Source organism: Camellia sinensis, chromosome 12 (assembly GCF_055761805.1).
Source record: "Camellia sinensis isolate YWXY chromosome 12, ASM5576180v1, whole genome shotgun sequence".
Classification (NCBI taxonomy): Eukaryota; Viridiplantae; Streptophyta; class Magnoliopsida; order Ericales; family Theaceae; genus Camellia; species Camellia sinensis.
This window is the reverse complement of record NC_138972.1, coordinates 82,913,983-82,932,500: the sequence shown is the minus strand read 5'-3', so window position 1 is coordinate 82,932,500 and position 18,518 is coordinate 82,913,983. Positions and strand designations below refer to the sequence as shown.

General features: G+C 31.9%; 1 protein-coding gene and 1 long non-coding RNA gene across 4 annotated transcripts in view; both read left to right on the top strand.

Moving 5' to 3' along the window:
• LOC114283228 (uncharacterized) overlaps nt 1-1,310 on the top strand; it is a 2,445-nt gene extending 1,135 nt beyond the window's left edge. The window contains exon 2 of the long non-coding RNA XR_014346700.1: nt 140-1,310. This is a non-coding gene — a long non-coding RNA (uncharacterized LOC114283228). The remainder of the gene's footprint in view (nt 1-139) is intronic.
• A 10,077-nt stretch (nt 1,311-11,387) lies between these two features.
• Nucleotides 11,388-17,343, top strand: BLH1 (BEL1-like homeodomain 1). 3 transcript variants are annotated; one of them, XM_028221733.2, is made up of 7 exons: nt 11,388-11,873; nt 12,908-12,953; nt 13,196-13,321; nt 13,430-14,238; nt 14,978-15,354; nt 15,460-15,520; nt 16,230-17,343. In XM_028221733.2, exons 4-7 carry the CDS (start codon nt 13,495-13,497, stop codon nt 17,025-17,027), a joined length of 1,980 nt encoding a protein of 659 aa, XP_028077534.2. In that variant the 5' UTR covers nt 11,388-11,873; nt 12,908-12,953; nt 13,196-13,321; nt 13,430-13,494; the 3' UTR covers nt 17,028-17,343. The 3 variants fall into 3 exon arrangements, with proteins under 3 accessions (XP_028077534.2, XP_028077532.2, XP_028077533.2); XM_028221731.2 differs by lacking the exon at nt 11,388-11,873 and adding an exon at nt 12,145-12,670; XM_028221732.2 differs by lacking the exon at nt 11,388-11,873 and adding an exon at nt 12,490-12,771.
• The last annotated feature ends 1,175 nt before the right edge of the window (nt 17,344-18,518 follow it).

Below are 18,518 nucleotides of genomic sequence, written 5' to 3'. Positions count from 1 at the left end.
CACTTTATACAATTATTCCTAAAAGTACATGTAGTTCTTTACCTAATTACACATTGCTTATATATATATATATATATATGGGTAAATTACACTGACACCCCTTGACATTTATTCCTAAAAGTAAAGTAGTTCAATGTAGCCCCAGATGTATTTGGCATTGAGGAAGATTTGGAAGAGCCAGAGCATATAGTCAGTGTGGGAAACCTGAATTAGTTCAACAAGCAATAGATAGTTGGTAAGTTCCTGATCATTGGTTATGGCTGTGATACACTAATTATTGTTTGCTCAGGCGTATTGTAAGAAAGTGAAAAAGTTGCAGGCATTTTACTTCAATCATCGAGTATTAACTTTATCTAGTCTGGCAAAAAATGAATCAAACCCTTTTTGCACTAGATGAACCTACCTGGACTTTGGTTTTTGGCAAGACCTCTCGATATTTTGGCTCCTGAAACCTAGTACATTAGACTGCAGCCATTGGACTTCTTTTGCACAACTATCTTTGCTTGAAGACGAAATGCGGAGGGTAGAAAGAGTAAATGTAAGGCACACGCTTAAAGTTTCATTGCTTCGCAGTTTATTTTACAATAATTTATGTGTATCTGATATCAGTATGTTGAATCTCTTTATAGTTTACAGAATTTGTGACTTTTTGGCTTGCTGTTGTCTATTTTCAAGTTTAAATATTATCTTTATTGCAGATCCAAGGGATTTAACATCATTTTCAAAATGAGTTCAGGCCCAAAAATCACCCCAAAAATCTGAATATCTGGGCATGACTTGCATTTTAGACATGATGTTACTTGGGTTTCACTGGTTTCTTAACATAGACTTCATAATTTCTTTTATGAGTTACATCTTTTGATATTAGAGACTAGTTTTTCTTGCTTGATATTCTCTGTCAAGGCACGAAAAGGACAAATCACAGCTCATTTATATGACAGTGCTTATTGAATTTTGTTCACAAATAGTATATAATTTTTGATCATCATGCAGGTGGATTCTGTAGTTTACCTTGTTGACGTGTACGACAAAGAGAGATTTGCAGAGGCCAAAAAGGAGCTGGATGCCCTACATAAAAAACAACAACAATACTGAACAATACTCAACCTTGTTAACACCAGATGTTCTTTTTTTTTGAAATTGATGCTAATTATGTTAAATTTTTGTTAGAATGAATTGTTTTTTATTTTTTGGGGTTTAGAATAGGGTTTTGTGAATTGTTCGTTGTTTTTGGAATCAATGTTGCTGCTGCCCAGTTATGTGTTGAAACTTGGATATAGAAAATTTTATAATAAGACCTGTTTTGATAATGAATTCGTCCTATTTTGATTATGAATTCGCTAAATATTACAGGTGTATTATTTTCCTGCTTTGGCGACCAATTTATTAGTCGCGACAAATAAATTATTTTTTTTCGCGAAAAATGACAATTGCCGACCAAGAATTTTGGTCGCAAAAAATACATCTATTGCCGACCAAAATTTTTGTTGGTCGTGGAAATTCACTTTTGCCGACCAACAGTTTTGGTCGCGAAAAGTAACAATTGGCGACCAAACTAAATTTGGTCGCACAATGTCACAGTTGGCGACCAAAATTTTTGGTCGCGAACTGTCACAATTAACGACCAAACTTTTTGGTCGCGAAATGTGTCAATTGGCGACTAAGAAATTTGGTCGGCAAAAGGCGACTTTTTGCGACCAAAGTGTTTTAGCGACAAAATGAATTAGTCGCGGTAATTAAATATTTAGCGACCAAAAAATTAGTCGGCAAAATCCAACTTTTGCCGACCAATGAAAATTTTGGTCGCGAATTATTTTTGCCGACCCTCAATTGGCGACCAAACTAGCGACCAAAAAAATTGGTCGCGAATAATTTTTGCCGACCAAAAATAGACTTTTAGCGACCAATTTTTTTGTTGCTAAAAGTGTTAATTGTTGTAGTGATAATATTTCTCGTACTTGTAATTATTCTTATTAACTGACAAAAACAAAAAAAAATGGAAGCATAGCAGTGAATAGAAATTCACAAATCCCTGGCCATTCAGATGCATGTAAAATTTTAAGAAGTATAATCAATTTTAAGATAAATTACAAATATATCTCTTTAGTTTTACTTGTCTCTTGTCATTTTGAAAATTACATCTGGCCGTTTTAAATTTGTAATTGCATAACAGGTTACAAATTTCATTAATCAACCATTAAATCAATTAATAATTTTTAATGATGTTAAAAATATTTTTTAATTAACAGTTCTGGTAATTTTTTATTATATAGGATAATAGTTAATTTTTTTGTTTTGTTTTTGTTAGCCCCGTTAAATAAAAAATTCTAACATGGAATATTTATAACTTTTAAAATCACAGAGGATAATTCATACTTACAAAGACCTTCGGAGGGTGTATTTGAAGGTATGCATTATGTAATAGATTGAAAATAATTGTAGACAATAGGTATACAAATAATTAGAAGTATGTGATTTAAATTAATAAAATTGAAACAATTTCCATAAAAGTGAAATTTCATTAAAATTAAAGGAATTAATAGTGTGATTTATCCTTTGTATTTTGTTGTCCAGTTCTTTTCATGAGTTTACCTGAGAGTTTTTATTTATTTATTTATTTATTTATTATTATTATTAGTATTATTATTATTACTATTATTGTCAATAGTTTAGTTTACATGACCCAATGACCCATGTGTCTTCATGCTTTAAAAAAATAATAATTTAGGATTGATTAATCATTCGTTTGATAGTAATATAAACCATTATCAAATGGTGAAATTTTAAAATGATAGGGAAAGCCAATCCACCAAAAAATGTGTAATCATTCTTTGAAATTAATAACGAATATTTCATGGGGACTAAATCAGCTTCATGACTATTGAAATTTAATTAATGGGGGGTTATCCGTTGGCCACGAGTCTATATATTGGATAAGTTATACTTACATCTCTTAAAATTTGCCAAAAAATATATTCACACTTTTGAAATAATTACGTTGACTTCTCGTTTTGTAAAACTAAAGTATCTGAAACTAATGTAAATAGTGACACCAAAATAAACAAAAACAAATATACAATTTAGTAGAAAAGATATGGCAATATCATTTTGTCAGTTGTACAACTAACGAATTACTGATGAAAAATGGCAAAACTGTTATGTGAACTAAAACCACAAGAGAGAATAATGTAATTATATCAAAAGGGTGGAACTATTAATATTTTGGGCGGTGATTGAGGGCCCGAAATGGAGAGCCCCGAATGGCTCGAAATTCCATTTCGGGTAAAAAGAAAGAAAAAAAAAAAAGAAAAAAGAAAGAAAAAAAAAAACAGTTTCCAAAATTGGAAATTAGGGGTATTAGGGGCAACTTTTTTAGGGCTCTCAATCATTTTCCTAATATTTTTTCGAATTTCATGAGAGCTGAGTGTAATTTACCCTTCTATATTTGTTAGGAATTTTCTTCTGATTGTTGTATTTATTTGATTTGTTGTGCTTATCTTTTATAATTAAATGTCTAGTTTGATATGCTCGCTTGTCATGATATTTATAATTAATTTAGGTTATTGAAGGTTGTTTTGAATATGACTTATAAGTTAATTTTGTTTGCTTATTATAAAAAGACATTTCGAAAAGTAAAGAAGTGATTTGACCTAAATAAACCAATAAGATTCACCAAAAAAAAAAAAAAGAGGCCTTTTTAGCTCTACCCAAAAGCGACTGGGGAGAAAAATTAAAATTTGAAATTCATCGGAGATATCCTTCTACACCGTTATTCTGTTATGTTGTGTTTAGATCATAAATGTGCATAAATGAATTTGTGGGGGAAATGAAAAGGGAAGGTAATAAACTTATTTTTTTCAGTTTTTTTATTCCTTTTATTTTCCTCAACAAATTCTTACACAAATGCATGGGGAGAGAAAATTTGCGAATCTGATTACTAGGAACAAAATTTCTACGTCAATATTTTCATTAGAAATTCTCAAAAAAGAAAAAAGTTAATAATTCAAATATTGTACGCCTAATCATTATTATTGTTTTTTTTTTATCAGCAAAAATAATATTTTATCAGGATAACATTTGTTCAAGAATGAGTAATTTTTGCTAAAATATTAACAATTACTTTTCTATACAAATTCTTTTTTATTTTATTTTTTTTCAAATGAATCATGAAAATCTAAATTTTTATTTTTATTTCCCTTGAAAATTAGTGTCATCAAAACTAAGAGGTCTGACCTATTTGGTACTTTTCAGATGGACAGTAACACCTGTGGAAGGAATACCCTTTTAATATTTATTGTGATACTAAAAGTTTAGCAGCGAAATGAGTTTACTTTTTTATGGTATTGTAGATAATGTAGACTTAGGTGTGATTATATTAAATTAATTATGATGAAAAGGCAATTAGGATGTGTCAATGATTATTGAGAAAATTAAGTACCATTGATATTGATTTGAGAGATTAACAGCTGATAATCACAATAGGCAGTTACACACCTACATATTAAATAGTATATATCACCTAACCAAACCACATTATTAGGGCAATAATAATATGTGGAGATGCATGAATATGATTAGTTGGAAAAGTAAACCATTAATATCACCCTAAGGTTTTGCCATAGCTTCTTGTTATGGTGTCAATATTGCTGACAGGTGTCTACATTAAAGCGGTAGTGCTACATACATCAATTAGTATACTAACTATTGTATCAACACTAGTTATGACATTATTATTGACTCCACTCATTATATAAATTACAAATATCAAAAATATCTTAAAATATGTCACATCATCAATTGGTACATTAGTTGGTGCATATAGCATTATTCACATTCAAAATAGAGATGAATGATGAAATCTATTTTTCTAGCGTAATGTTGATATATGAGATCATAAACAAAACTTGATAAGAAAATATGATAAACTAAGCATTCTTGATTATACAAACTAATAAATCTAATAAAATTTTGGATAAGTTATACTGAACTTTGAGATTTATAGAAAAATAGTAAATCTCACAATTTTAATATAATTACACTGACAATTCTTTTAATAAGTTAAAATGATATACTTATATATATGGTGTAAAAATACACACAAAAATAAATAATATGAAATACATATTTCAATTTAAAGACATGACAATATTATTTTTTTGATTTATATGATTAATGATTTTTGATAAAAATGAAGACAAATGTTATATAATTAAAACTTTAAAAGAGTTCAATATAATTATGTCAAACTTGTAAAATTGACTATATTTTCTCTAAATTTTAGAGGAGGTCAATATAATTTACCCTAAGTTTTTTTTTTTTTTCTCTTAATTGATGTGTTATTCAGTAATTAAATTTGAGAAATTGAAATATGAATCATTTCAATGATATTTAAGAAAATTTACCATATTTATTAGTTTATATAACATTAATCTTGAAAAAATCAGCCTTGTTATACTTTATGTCAACTACACAAAAATAAAAATAAAATAAAAACAGAGATTTGGGGAAAATAACATTGGGATGTTGAAACATTGTTTAATTTAACACTTAAAAAAGAAAATAAAAGAGAAGGAATGGATCATACTAGCCTTTTTCTTTCTTGTTTTGGACAGATGATCCTTTAGGAATGTGACAGCCAAAACAAGAATGCAAAGTATTCATAAAAAATGTTTAAAGAAGTGTCTACAATTTAAATATATAGATCAAATTTATTTTAAGTGTGATAGAGACATATTAAATTTCAATTATAAAATAAATTTCAAATTAAAAAAAATTAAATATTTTCTATAAATACAAAACATTTTTGAGAACCAAAACATCATAATTGCCTTTGATTAGAGGTGTACAGATAACTATTGCTTTCACTTTGATTATCCCTCCCAAATTCTTTGAGTGATTAATAAACATGGATGTCGGGAGCCCCTAGAGGAAGTTTTAGAATAAGCATGGAAAATTTAAATAAATAAATAAAGAAAAAGAAAAAAAGTAATAAATAAATAAATAAAATAAATGGATAACATATATTGATTAAGTTTTGAAAACCAACCAAGACTTGGGAGATCCATGAACTAAGAGTCTATGGTCATGTTTGGTATAGTTTACTAGAATTGTTTATATATTTTTTATTTTCAGAATTTGTGACTAACTGTTTAGTGTAATTTTTATTTATAATTTATAAGGTACAAATAGCTTTTTTTTCTTTTTCTTTTTTTTAATTTGAAAAAAGTTAACTGATTGTTTGAAAATTAAGAAAGAATGCTTTTTGCTTCTGATTTTTTTATTTAAAACTGTAGCAAACAAGTCGTATGTAATTTACTAGGAGATTAGAATCTGACCTTTTACACTGATAGGTGGGTTTTTCCTTGTAATTTTTTACCTCGCATTAGATTAAAAATTATATATGTTAGGAAAATGATTGTATTTATGTAATAATACAAAAATATATGTTAATTTACCATATACTCTTGTATGACAAACAAAATAAATAATACAATTGGTTGTCTTCATTCCAGTTGTTGGATTGAACCGCACTGTTCGAGCACGTCCGACCCATCGTGATCCCGTTACGACCGAGTCGTTCATCTCTTTGTTCACTTTATGTAGATCACTCATATTGTTAAAGCATATCTAAAATATACTATTTTCCATATTGGTTAGGTTTCCTAATTCTCATGATTTTTTTATTAGCACTCCATATAAGTCCTATATATAGATCACCTTTTGTAAAAGTTCAATACAACAATATTATTCAACATACAATGATTCTCTCTCTCTCTCTCTCTCTACAATTATCTTAACTTGGTATCAGAGTTATAAGATTTTGATATGTGTTTTTTGTTGACCGGCGGGTGGCTAGTTGGCAACCTAGCCTTTGCTGTCCGTTAGAGTTTGTTTGTTTTTTTTCTAGACGTGTTTGTCTCAATCTCCAGTAACCAATAAACCACCACGTCCTCCGCTGGCATCCAATTCCAACATTCCACTCTGTCATCACTCAAAATCCTTTTCTTTTTTTCTTCTTTTTTTTTGAAAAAATAAACAACAAGAATGATTCTGAAAAATATACCATATGTATTTATGTATATCGGATTGACCTAATTTTGTGTGCGGGTAGCCCACATAAAGTGATCCTAAAGGTGGATGGCTTGAATGATCAAAATAAGACTCATGATAGGTCAAAAGAAGTGCCACCGAGTCTAATAATTAGATTGGAGACCAGTCATTCCCAATAAATAATTACAATTGGACTCACTTTTTTTTTTTTTTTTTTTTTGATCGGAAGAGAAATCCATTAAAGATGGGCCAAAACAGCACTTACAAAAGAGTCCATGCTTACACGTAGAGCTTACCCAAATCAAAGGAAAAATGAGCAAATAAATACATAAGCAAAGCTAAAAATAGTATCAAAGACATGATCATATATGATCCTAACCCGTACTGCAAAGCAGAAGCGATCATAAGAGATCAGCACTAAGGCTAGTCGGAGATACCACAAAAGCTTCACTCCGGAGAGGGTAAGCTAACAGATCACACCCATGGAACTCAAACACACAGAAAACAGAAATAAAATTAGAAAAAAGCTAAAAAAAGAAAACCAAGCTGAGATCTAAGGAAGAATCAGATCTGGTGGAAGGAAGGCCACGGCGTGGTGGTGGTGGTGGTGTCGGCAGCGAGAAGAGGCGATAGCCGGCAGATCCGTTGTATCATGGGTGTGGCGGCACAGAACAGTGGGAGGCAGCAGAGAAATGGCAGATTGAGGGGGAAGAGGAGAGAGGCAGCCCGAGAGAGACCAGAGCCCCCCCCAAAGCAGCAGCCCAAATGGAAACCCTAGGAGAGAAAGCTAGAGAGAGAAACTGTGGGTCTTAACACCAACACGTTCAATTGGACTCACTTGTTTGAGGGGAAAAATATGCTCTTTTTTATGAAACTTTGTATCTCCATTATATCAAAATAATGTGACGATGATATGTTATAATTAAAATGCATCTTTTTTTCTTTTTTTTTACAAAATTAATAAAAGATCGGATCAATCTATTACAGCAGTATCATAAGATCTCCAAAAGAGATAAACAACATCTATAGAAGAAAAGATCCAAGCCTCCATGAAGAAGGAGAAAATGCCTCTCATAAGGGAAGAAAACGACCTCCACACAGGAAGGGATAATTATTACATCAACAAACTAAAAATTAAAACACTAAATAGAGAAAGAAAAAAAAAAATCCAAGTTACCACCGAACTCATCCAACACTCTATTACTTTGCAACCTTTAACTTGGAATCTAAAGGCTGCCTATCCGCTAGTCAAGATAGAATATTGAGATTGAGGTGATCGCTTAGCGTAAAACAAACGTGTTATCCAGCGTCAGCCTTCAGACTATAAGAATATTTGAAACCAGATCTTAAAGTTTTGAGTTTGAAGGTAGAGAATGCAAGGTGGTGATGGTCAAACTGATGAGACAAACATCAAATCTGGATTAAAGACCAAATCTGAAGGAGGATCAAAGGAAAAGAAAGGGAGAGGAGAGGGAGATTGGAGAGGTAGAGGAACCACTACCGTCTCCTTCTCCCTATAGGAAAATCTAGAGAGAAAAATAAGATAAGAGTTTTAAAGTTTAGGGAGAGGCTTCACCATGTCTTCTAGAAAATAATAAATGGTAAATAACATACATCTTTATTGGGTTCTATATTTTAGTGGGTTCTATACAAATATATATATATATATTTGATATGTAGATAAACTACTCTATATATCTGTCAGGAAGTATTGCTCCTTAGCACCACACGACAATCTACAAGAGATCCCACCGCACATATGTCGGGGATGAAATTAAGATCCACCACGTACTCTGGGTGCTAAGGTCTAACCCTACCAAGCCACTATAGAAACTCAAAACTAAGTTGTGTAATAAAATTTGAGTTTTTACCACGACACCAATCACTCACTGGTTGTATTCTAAAGTTTTGGATCATTAATCCACTCTCTTTATTTTCACAAATATTTTGGATAATACTATATAAATGGAATTTTTAATACAATTGTTTTATACAGGATAACAGTCTTTTATGATTATTTCATTTTAAAACAAAACACTTATTATTATAACTCATAATTGTAAGAATGTCATTATTATATCATTTTAATTTTGTTTTAGGTATACAAATTTTATTTGTAAATTACTTTTTCAATTTTTTTCATTTAAAAATAAATAAATTTGTATACCACCATTACAGACAATGATATATTAACCTTTTTGAGCATTAAAGTAGGTGCTATGGTGGTTGGCCCTGCTTTCCTCAGCATTTTTATTGCTTTATCTTCAAACTCTTTCATTCGACCACAAAAATACCAACAAAGAAAAAGAGAAAAGAAAAGAAAATAAATAAAAGAATAGAAAGCCCAGGAGATATTTACAAATGATCAATTAGGACCATCCAATACTACTGTTAGTCGTCATCATCACCATTATCGTCAGTCATCATTTTAATTCTTTATTTTATATAATAAATTTAAAAACAATATCTCCTCCCATCTAGTAATTGAGTTGGGAGATTGTGTGCTCTACTCTTGGGTTTGTTTATTCGATTTTTAAATGTTCATGTTTTAGGAGAGTAGATCATTCTTTTAAAAAATTAGATAAATCAAGCATAGTAATTATATGATTAATTAACATTAATCTTTAAAAAAAATGATGACTATAATTTCAAAAATAGACTATTTTTTTTCATTTTCTATTTTTTTTTTTAAATCTCAAATGTAATATAACTATAGGACAATTATATTCATATATAAAATTGATGCAAGAAATTTCACAAGAATGATGTGACAATATCATTGTTGTAAATAAATTCATCTTTAGCCTCGTGTGGGAACATGCTATTTTAGTAATTTTTTAGCTAAAATATGAGGTAAAAAAACTAGTATGATTGGGGTGATTTTTTGGCTTTTTATGAAAAAATGTGCAAAAAGTAGAAAGAAAAAAGAATCTTTGACTTTTTAGTATAAGTTATAGGCTTTTTGACTTTTTTAGTAACTTTTTGACTTTTTGACTAAAATGTTAACTTGCCAAACGAAGCCTAAGATATTTTGTTTTGAAATGAAAGTTTCACAATGAACCACATTATTATGTATAAAAATTATATATGAATTTTTTGTTTGTATAATATTACTCATAATTGTATAACTATTAATATCCTATCAACTTGAACTAAAAGATAAATGATTTCTGCTATCAAAATAAATCGAAAATAAACTTAAAGCTCTCAATCGGATTTTCAGTTTATTTGGTGCAACTTAGGCCTCATTTGGGAACATGCTATTTTAGTAATTTTTTGGCTAAAATATGAGGTAAAAAAACTAGAATGTTTGAGGTGACTTTTTGACTTTTTACGAAAAGATGTGCAAAAAGTAGAGAAAAAATGAAATCTTTGACTTTTTGGTATAGGTTATAAGCTTTTTGATTTTTTTAGTAATTTTTTTACTTTTAAGCTAAAACGACTACTTGCTAAACGAGGCCTTATTATAAGTTAAAAACTAATAATTAAAAAATAAAAGTTAAGAGTATTATCTAATTTTCAGATAATCAACTATTTTCAACTTACTAAAATTATTTTTATATAACAAATTGTAAATAGAAACTTCATTAGACAGTATAAGAGAAGAGTCTTTCCACCCTACACACCCCATATCATACACACCGTTTTTGAGATAATTTCATAACTAAAAAGATACAATGAATCATATCTAAAGACTTCTTCTGTCATAATTAAAATAATAATAACAATAGGTCATACCTAAAGCGTAACCAAAGACCTAACAATTACAAGAAGTCATAATTCATTTATTTTTTATAACTCATTATCCAGTTCATTGAATCAACTAATTCTAAAGATCAATCCCACAATTCACTAACGGGGCCCAATTAAATCTGGGGCTAAACCCCATATGAACAAACCTAAAAAATTGTTTACACTTAAGAAGTTTTGAACTTGAAATTTTGGAGGGAAAACACCCCCAGACCTCAAGACTTGACTATTATAATTAAAACATAATCAACATCCCAATAAATCACAAGACATGCCACACAACATTAAAATTTCCCCTAAAAAATACTCCAATTAAAATAAATTATAAATACAATAATGTTACATCTACCGAATTTAAGTTCGCTCAAATTTGCACATATTGATTGTTCGACAGATCATTTGAGAGAATGTCAGTCATCTAAACGGATATCAATTGACACACCAATCGAAATGGTAATAATTACGATTGATAAGAATAATATTTATCATCCAAACAATCATCTGACTACATCATTCAGATAGAATTGCTCCTACTTCAGTGAACCAAATATTTTTCATATAAATAATTAAGGAAAATTGTATGAAAAGGTCCCTCTCCAATCCAATTAGTTTAGTGGGGAGGAGCCATATCAGGTATATTATTAATAAAAGTTTCAATATAGTGGAAATGGACGTTTCCTCGTTTCTCTGCTGTTTGTATCTTCTGACACACTTTGAGGCAGCTTTTTTTATTTATATATATTTATTTATTTATTTTTTAATATGTAAGTGTATCAAATATACACACATACATACCCATCTACATCTCTCTGTGTCTCTCTCTCTCTCTACAGAGTTCATTGTAAGGAGGATCACCAAAGGGAAGAGGAGTCAGGCTGCATCAAATGATTTGGAAAGGAAGGTCAAATCAGTGAAGTTCCCTTGTTTAGATCTTCTCTCTCTTAGTTACCTTCACACAAAAGCCCCTCCCCTCTATAAAAATAAAAAAAACAGAGAGATGGAAATACAAAGAGCCGAGGGAAGGGGGGTCACCAAGAAAATCAAGAACTTGTACATTTGATATCAATTCACAGGTCTCTTTACTTCATGTCCTCTTTTCTTTTTTCTTTTTTTCTTTTTTTTTTTATGAAAAAAAGCCTAATTATGAAAGGGTGATTTTTGAGAGAGACTCTAATATAGTAAAGACCTCAAAAATCACCCATAAATAGTACTATAAAAACCATTTTATCATGTAGCAGTAGAAAGAGTGATAAATGACAAGTTTCTATACAAAAATCAATTATATCATCCAATATTAAAATTTGCGTTTGGTTTTGTGAAGTTATTTAGTGTAATTTACGAAGTTATATATATATATATATATTAATAATGTTAGAGAAATTTAAAATTTTACAAACTTCATTAAATAGTATGTAAAAATTTAAGTGCTTCTAGGATTGTTCCTTTTATTTTGAAAAATTATGTCAAAATAAGTACTTGTATGTTACAAGGAAATAATTTTATTTATAAACAGAGGTTTTAATTTTTGTTTTTTAATTATCACCCCTTAGCTCGTTTGAAATTGTACCAAGCAAGCCGGGAGAAAGGTTTCGGTATATTTAAGAAAAATATCATTTTAGTAAAAAGTAAAGAAATTACATAAATTCAGTGTAAAATGTTATAAAGTTTTTCTCTAATATTTTTTTTCTCACTAAAATTATATATTTTCTGTTAAACTTTACAATAAATGAGTGAATAAAGATGGATATCTTTTTGTAAGACTTTTGAGCTCCATCTCTCTCTCTCTCTCTCTCTCTCTCTCTCATTATTCCCTTTTCAAGTGAGAGAATTGCAGGGATGATATTAGCCTGACAAAGCCCTTCACACCCAAGTGAGGAAGACACTTATAAATCCATAGTTATTCATAGATGTATATATATATCATATCATCATATGCAATAATCAACATATATATAGATGTATAGACATGTGGTATGGTTTTTGTGTTTTGATGTTTCATTCTCCTAGTATATTTTAGCCTTAAACTTGCATGATCATACTCTCTCTCTCTCCCTCTCTCTCTCTCTATAGTTCTTTGATGAGCTTAAACTAAAATTCTTCTTTGCAGATGATGATCGCGAAGCACGTGCACACTCAGATTTCCATCATTCAAGGTAGTAATCATACAAAACCATATAATATAACCCAATTCCTCTCTCTCTCTCTCTCTCTCTCTCTCTCCATATATATATAAATGGTCATTTCTTCAAAACCCATGTCTTCTTCTTTAGTATACACCATGGTTGAAGATCAAAAAGCAGAGATAGAGAGATGGGTTGTTGTATACAGCTATGGGATTACCAAGTTGTGGCTTAATTTTTTGGTTCATCAAGTAATTTTCCCCTTGATTTTCCAGGATTTATCTGAGAAGAAGAAGAAGACTAGTACTACAGTAGCTCCAAAATTCCCAAGAAAATTAGCAGCTTTCTGGGCAGCCAAATGGGTTAATTTCATTCAACACCCACTTTCATATCGTCAACAGGTACTTGACTTGAACTGATATATCTTTACATATTTGTAGAGAGAGAGGGGGAGGGGGGGGGGAGAGAGAGATTGGGATGTGATGAATGCTAACGTAGTCCCTTTTCAGTGACAGAAGAAGATTGTGTGAATTGATATATAAATATTTATATATTGATATTGAAAGAAAGATCGATGGCGACATACTTTCATGGGAATTCCGAAATCCAAGGAGATCATGGTTTACAAACCCTGATTCTGATGAATCCAAGCTACGTCGGATACTCCGACACCAACCCACAACAACAGCAACACCACCACCACCAGCCGCCACCGGGAAACTTCGTTTTCCTCAACTCCACCGCCGCCGCCGGAAACTCTTTCAACCCACAAAATCTCCCCCACGCGCCACCCAACCAAACCCAACAGTTCGTTGGCATCCCGCTTCAGGCCGTGACTTCTGCCGGCGGCTCCGCCTACTCCCAAGACATCTCGGCCCTCCACGGCTTCAATATGTATAGTTCAATTGACCCCACAGCGGCGCGTGACATTCCACGCGCTCCTCAAGGTCTGTCTCTCAGCCTGTCTTCTCAACAGACCACCCACGTTTCTGCACCGACAATTCCACCGGTTACCGGAGAGGATATCCGGGTCTCGGGCGGGTCACCGTCGTCAGCATCGGGGATTTCGAACGGTGTTAATGGAGTTCAGAGTGTGTTGTTGGGATCTAAGTACTTGAAAGCAGCTCAGGAGCTTCTTGATGAGGTTGTGAATGTTGGAAAAGGAGTCAAGAATGCCGGAGAATCATCGGCGACAGCAGTGGCCGGAGAAAGTGGCTGTGGAGGAGAGACAAGTGGCCAACGGCACGGCGAGCTGACGACTGCGGAGAGACAGGAGATTCAGATGAAGAAAGCAAAACTTGTCAACATGCTTGATGAGGTAAAAAAATGACTATAAATTTGTTTATGGGTATGTTTAGTTTTCATGAAATTAGAGAATCTCAAAGTTCAAATTTTCACCAAAACATTGTCTCGAGAAACTCTCTGAAGTTGTGTACATCTTGCCTTTCATATATTTTGATTTAGCGAGAATCTCATGGTCTGGCTCGCATTTTTTTTTTCCCATTAAACTAGAGTAAAATTTTGTTTTTTTAATGTACTTTTTCACTTTGAAGTCCCCATGATCAAAACTTAGTTTTATAGTGTTTTTTCAATGGGTTTTTGATGCATTTATTATCATCATGATGTTGAAGGATCTCAATTTCAAATTTCACATAACGACCTCTTCTGAAACTGTACAAGACTGCATACATTTTACTTTTCACAGATCTCGATTAGTGAGGATCTTGCACACTAGTACCTTTTTTTCATGAACTTGAAACAAAAAAGTCATTCCATTTATGTTATTTTTTCACATTGAACCCTTGATTTCAAATTGTAAAGTCTTTCCATTTATGTTATTTTTTTCACATTGAACCCTTGATTTCAAACCTTACAATTTTATCTACTATTTTTTTTCAAAATAATTTGCTTTAAATATAGATTTTTAGTGATATAATTGAACACTTCAAGTTTAAACAGAGCTCAATTTTTTGAAATCTATTCCATTTTTGCTCTGTTATCAACATCTAATTCCAATCCTTCTTTTCTTTTTCTTCCCTCAAATTTGGGTATTGAAGGTGGAACAAAGGTACAGACAATACCACCATCAAATCCAGATTGTGATTTCATGGTTCGAACAAGCAGCAGGCAATGGCTCAGCAAAAACATACACAGCGCTTGCGCTGCAAACAATCTCAAAACAATTTCGATGCCTCAAAGACGCGATCACAGGCCAAATTCGATCATCAAGCAATTGCTTAGGCGAAGAAGATGGCTTTGGAGGAGGCAGGAACGAGGGTTCGAGGCTTAGATTTGTTGATCATCAGCTGAGACAACAGAGAGCTCTGCAACAGTTGGGAATGATTCAGCCCAATGCTTGGAGACCTCAGAGAGGATTGCCTGAGCGTTCTGTTTCTGTTCTTCGCGCTTGGCTTTTTGAACACTTTCTTCATCCGTAAGAAGACATAGAATTTTCCAAAACCCTTTTGAAATTGAAATCTTTGTTGGAATTTGGAATTTTTAGTAGTTTTAAATCTGTTTTTGTCTGAAAAATTTTCAGGTATCCTAAGGACTCGGACAAGGTTATGCTTGCAAAACAAACCGGGTTAACTAGGAGCCAGGTACCCTTTAGATTCCTTGTTTTCTTGGGCATTTCCTTGTTTTCTTACAATTTCAATGGGTTTTTAACGCTTTCGCTTTCTGTTTTTTGTGTTCATTTTTTTTTTTTTAAATTGAAAATGAAACTTGTTTGGTGTATTTTTTGGTTTTCTAAAAATTAATTAATTAATTCCATTAAAAAAAGGGAAATGTTTTCACTTATTTTAGAAACACATTTTCACTCACTCCTTTCTTCCCCCACCACCTTCGGCCCATCCACCCTCGCCACCGGTTAGCCAGCTACTGGTAATATCTAGCCAGCTCCAACAACCTTCTAGTGACTCTTCGGTAATCGACTGGTCACGACTTTGACCTCCGGTCACTTCATGGCCTCCAAGAGCACTCCGATCACCAACTCTTATAATCACCTCTAGCTATCTCTGTCCACCAATCATCACATTCATCTACCTTCCACTATTGGTTAACACCTCTCACAATTCACCAGACATGTTTCTCTATTTTTATTTTCATTTATGTTCAAAATATTTTTGTCAAACAATTTTTTTTTTTTTTTGAAGCTTTCTAATTTTTTTTTTTTTTTGCAAAAAAAGATAAAAAAAAAAAAAAATTGTTTATTTATTTATTTTTGCAAAGAGAACATAGGAAAGCAACGACATTAACAAACAGCCCCTCGATGGGTTCTCATGTTTAAATGTGTTTTGTGATGATTAGGTCTCAAATTGGTTCATAAATGCTCGTGTTCGACTTTGGAAGCCAATGGTGGAAGAAATGTACATGGAGGAGGTGAAGGAACAAGAACACAATGGATCAGAAGACAACAAAACAAGCAGAAGCGAAAACAATGAAAACTCACCATCAAAATCCAATCCTGCACAAAACACAAGTCCTGTAACCGAGAACCAAAACAGAGCATTCATTTCCAAACAAAACAATCCCACAAACCACAACACTCCTCCATCATCAATCTCAGTTTCCACAGCTTCACCCTCTCACACCAGACTAAACATCCGAAACCAACCTGGTTTCACTCTCATTGGATCACCAGAAATTGAAGGAGTCACGCTAAGAAGTCCCAAGAAACAGAGGAGCTCTGAATTTTTGCAATCCAATGAGCAGGTTCCGATGAAATTTGATGATGAGAGGCAAGGGAGAGATGGTTTCGCATTCATGGGAGGGCCCGCAAATTTCATTGGCGGATTTGGATCGTACCCAATTGGCGAAATAGGGCGGTTTGGTGGGGAACAGTTCCCGGGAACTTATTCTGGCAATGGTGTATCTCTCACTCTCGGTCTCCCACACTGTGAAAGCCTGTCCATGCCAGGAACCCATCAAAATTTTCTCACTAACCAAACAATCCAAATGGGGAGAAGAGTAGAAATTGGTGAAACGAATGAGTTTGGGGCTATTAACACTCCCACATCGTCTCATTCAACAGACGTGTATGAGAACATCAATTTGCAGAACCGGAAGAGGTTTGCAGCCCCGTTGCTTCCAGACTTTGTGGCCTAATTGAAAAATCCAATGAATTGAGAGACGGAGAAAGGAGAAAGGTTGAGGTAAGACTGAGAAATCGAGGTCTCTTTTCACTATTTTCATGGGTAGTGTAGAGGATGAAGAAGATTTACTTGGTATAGGGTTTTTATACTTTTGCATTGAACCATTTGAGTTCTTATAGATAGTTTTAGGATTTTAGAGGATGTGGTTGAGGATTGTATATTGTTTTTGTTATTTTTGCAAATGAATAGATGGATTGTTGTAATGAACATGAAAGATTTGATTTACTTTAATTTGGGTGGGGGTATAGAAATGAATATTGATTCTAAGATGATAATGTGTGTTCTATCATACGAAGATTAGAGCAATAACCATTATTTTGGGATTGTGTTATGTATATACATAACATCTAAGCTAAGTTGATATGTGTGAAGCAATGCGAGTGGATGGTTATTGAGCTAACGCTAAACAAAAATGCTATGAATACATAATTTTTTTACAATATATATATATATATATATTAGCGTATGTCTGTGTTTGAAGATATGGTATAAATAATGTTAGGATTAAAATATAATTGTAATCCTAATACTATTTAAATTTATTTTTTAATTTGATTAATTCACAAATTTATTATAAAATTTTAGAGTCCTCATAAAACTTCTCACGAAAACTCGTTTTTGCTTATACAATATATAACAAGATAGATAAATGTATCTGGCATACATACAATTTTTACGAGTATACATACAATAATGCTTTTGCTTATATAATTATATGAAAATTGTATGTATGTTCATAATGTCCTAGTGTATTATGGGCATGCATACATTGTATGAAAATATGTGAAAAATATATTGAACAAAAAGGAAAAAATTGAAAAATAAACAAATAGGGAAAAAAATAACAATCGGAGAAAATAAAAAAATAAAATGAAAAGAGGGAGGAAGGTGGGATCATGGAAGGATGGGTGAGAAAATGAAAAAGTAAGAGAGAGAAGAGGGAAAATAGAAAATGTACATGTAAAAGATTTTTTGAAAAATATATCTCAGCCACTGTTTTAAAGTTTAAACAGATCTGAGTCATCCAAATGTCATAGTAGAACAAAAATATGTTGAAGATTCAAAAACCGTCATACTTTATTAAAATATGTTGAAATTCATATGAGATCTAAATTTATAAAGTCTATTATGTATTCAATATATTTAAAAATAATAATTAATTGTTCAAATTCATTTAATTTGTGAACTGTAAAATTCATTAATTTAATCTCCACAACATAGAGTAAAATTTGGCACTTAATTCTAAAAATAGGAGAAAATAAAAAAATAAAAAGAAAAGAGAGAGGAAGGTAAGATCATGAGATTATAGAAGGATGTGTGAGAAAAGAAAAAAATAAGAGAGAGAGAGAAGCGGGAAAATAGAAAATGTACATGTAGAAGATTTTTTGAAAAATATATCTCAGCCGTTGTTTTGTAAATTGAATAGATCTGAGCCGTTCAAATA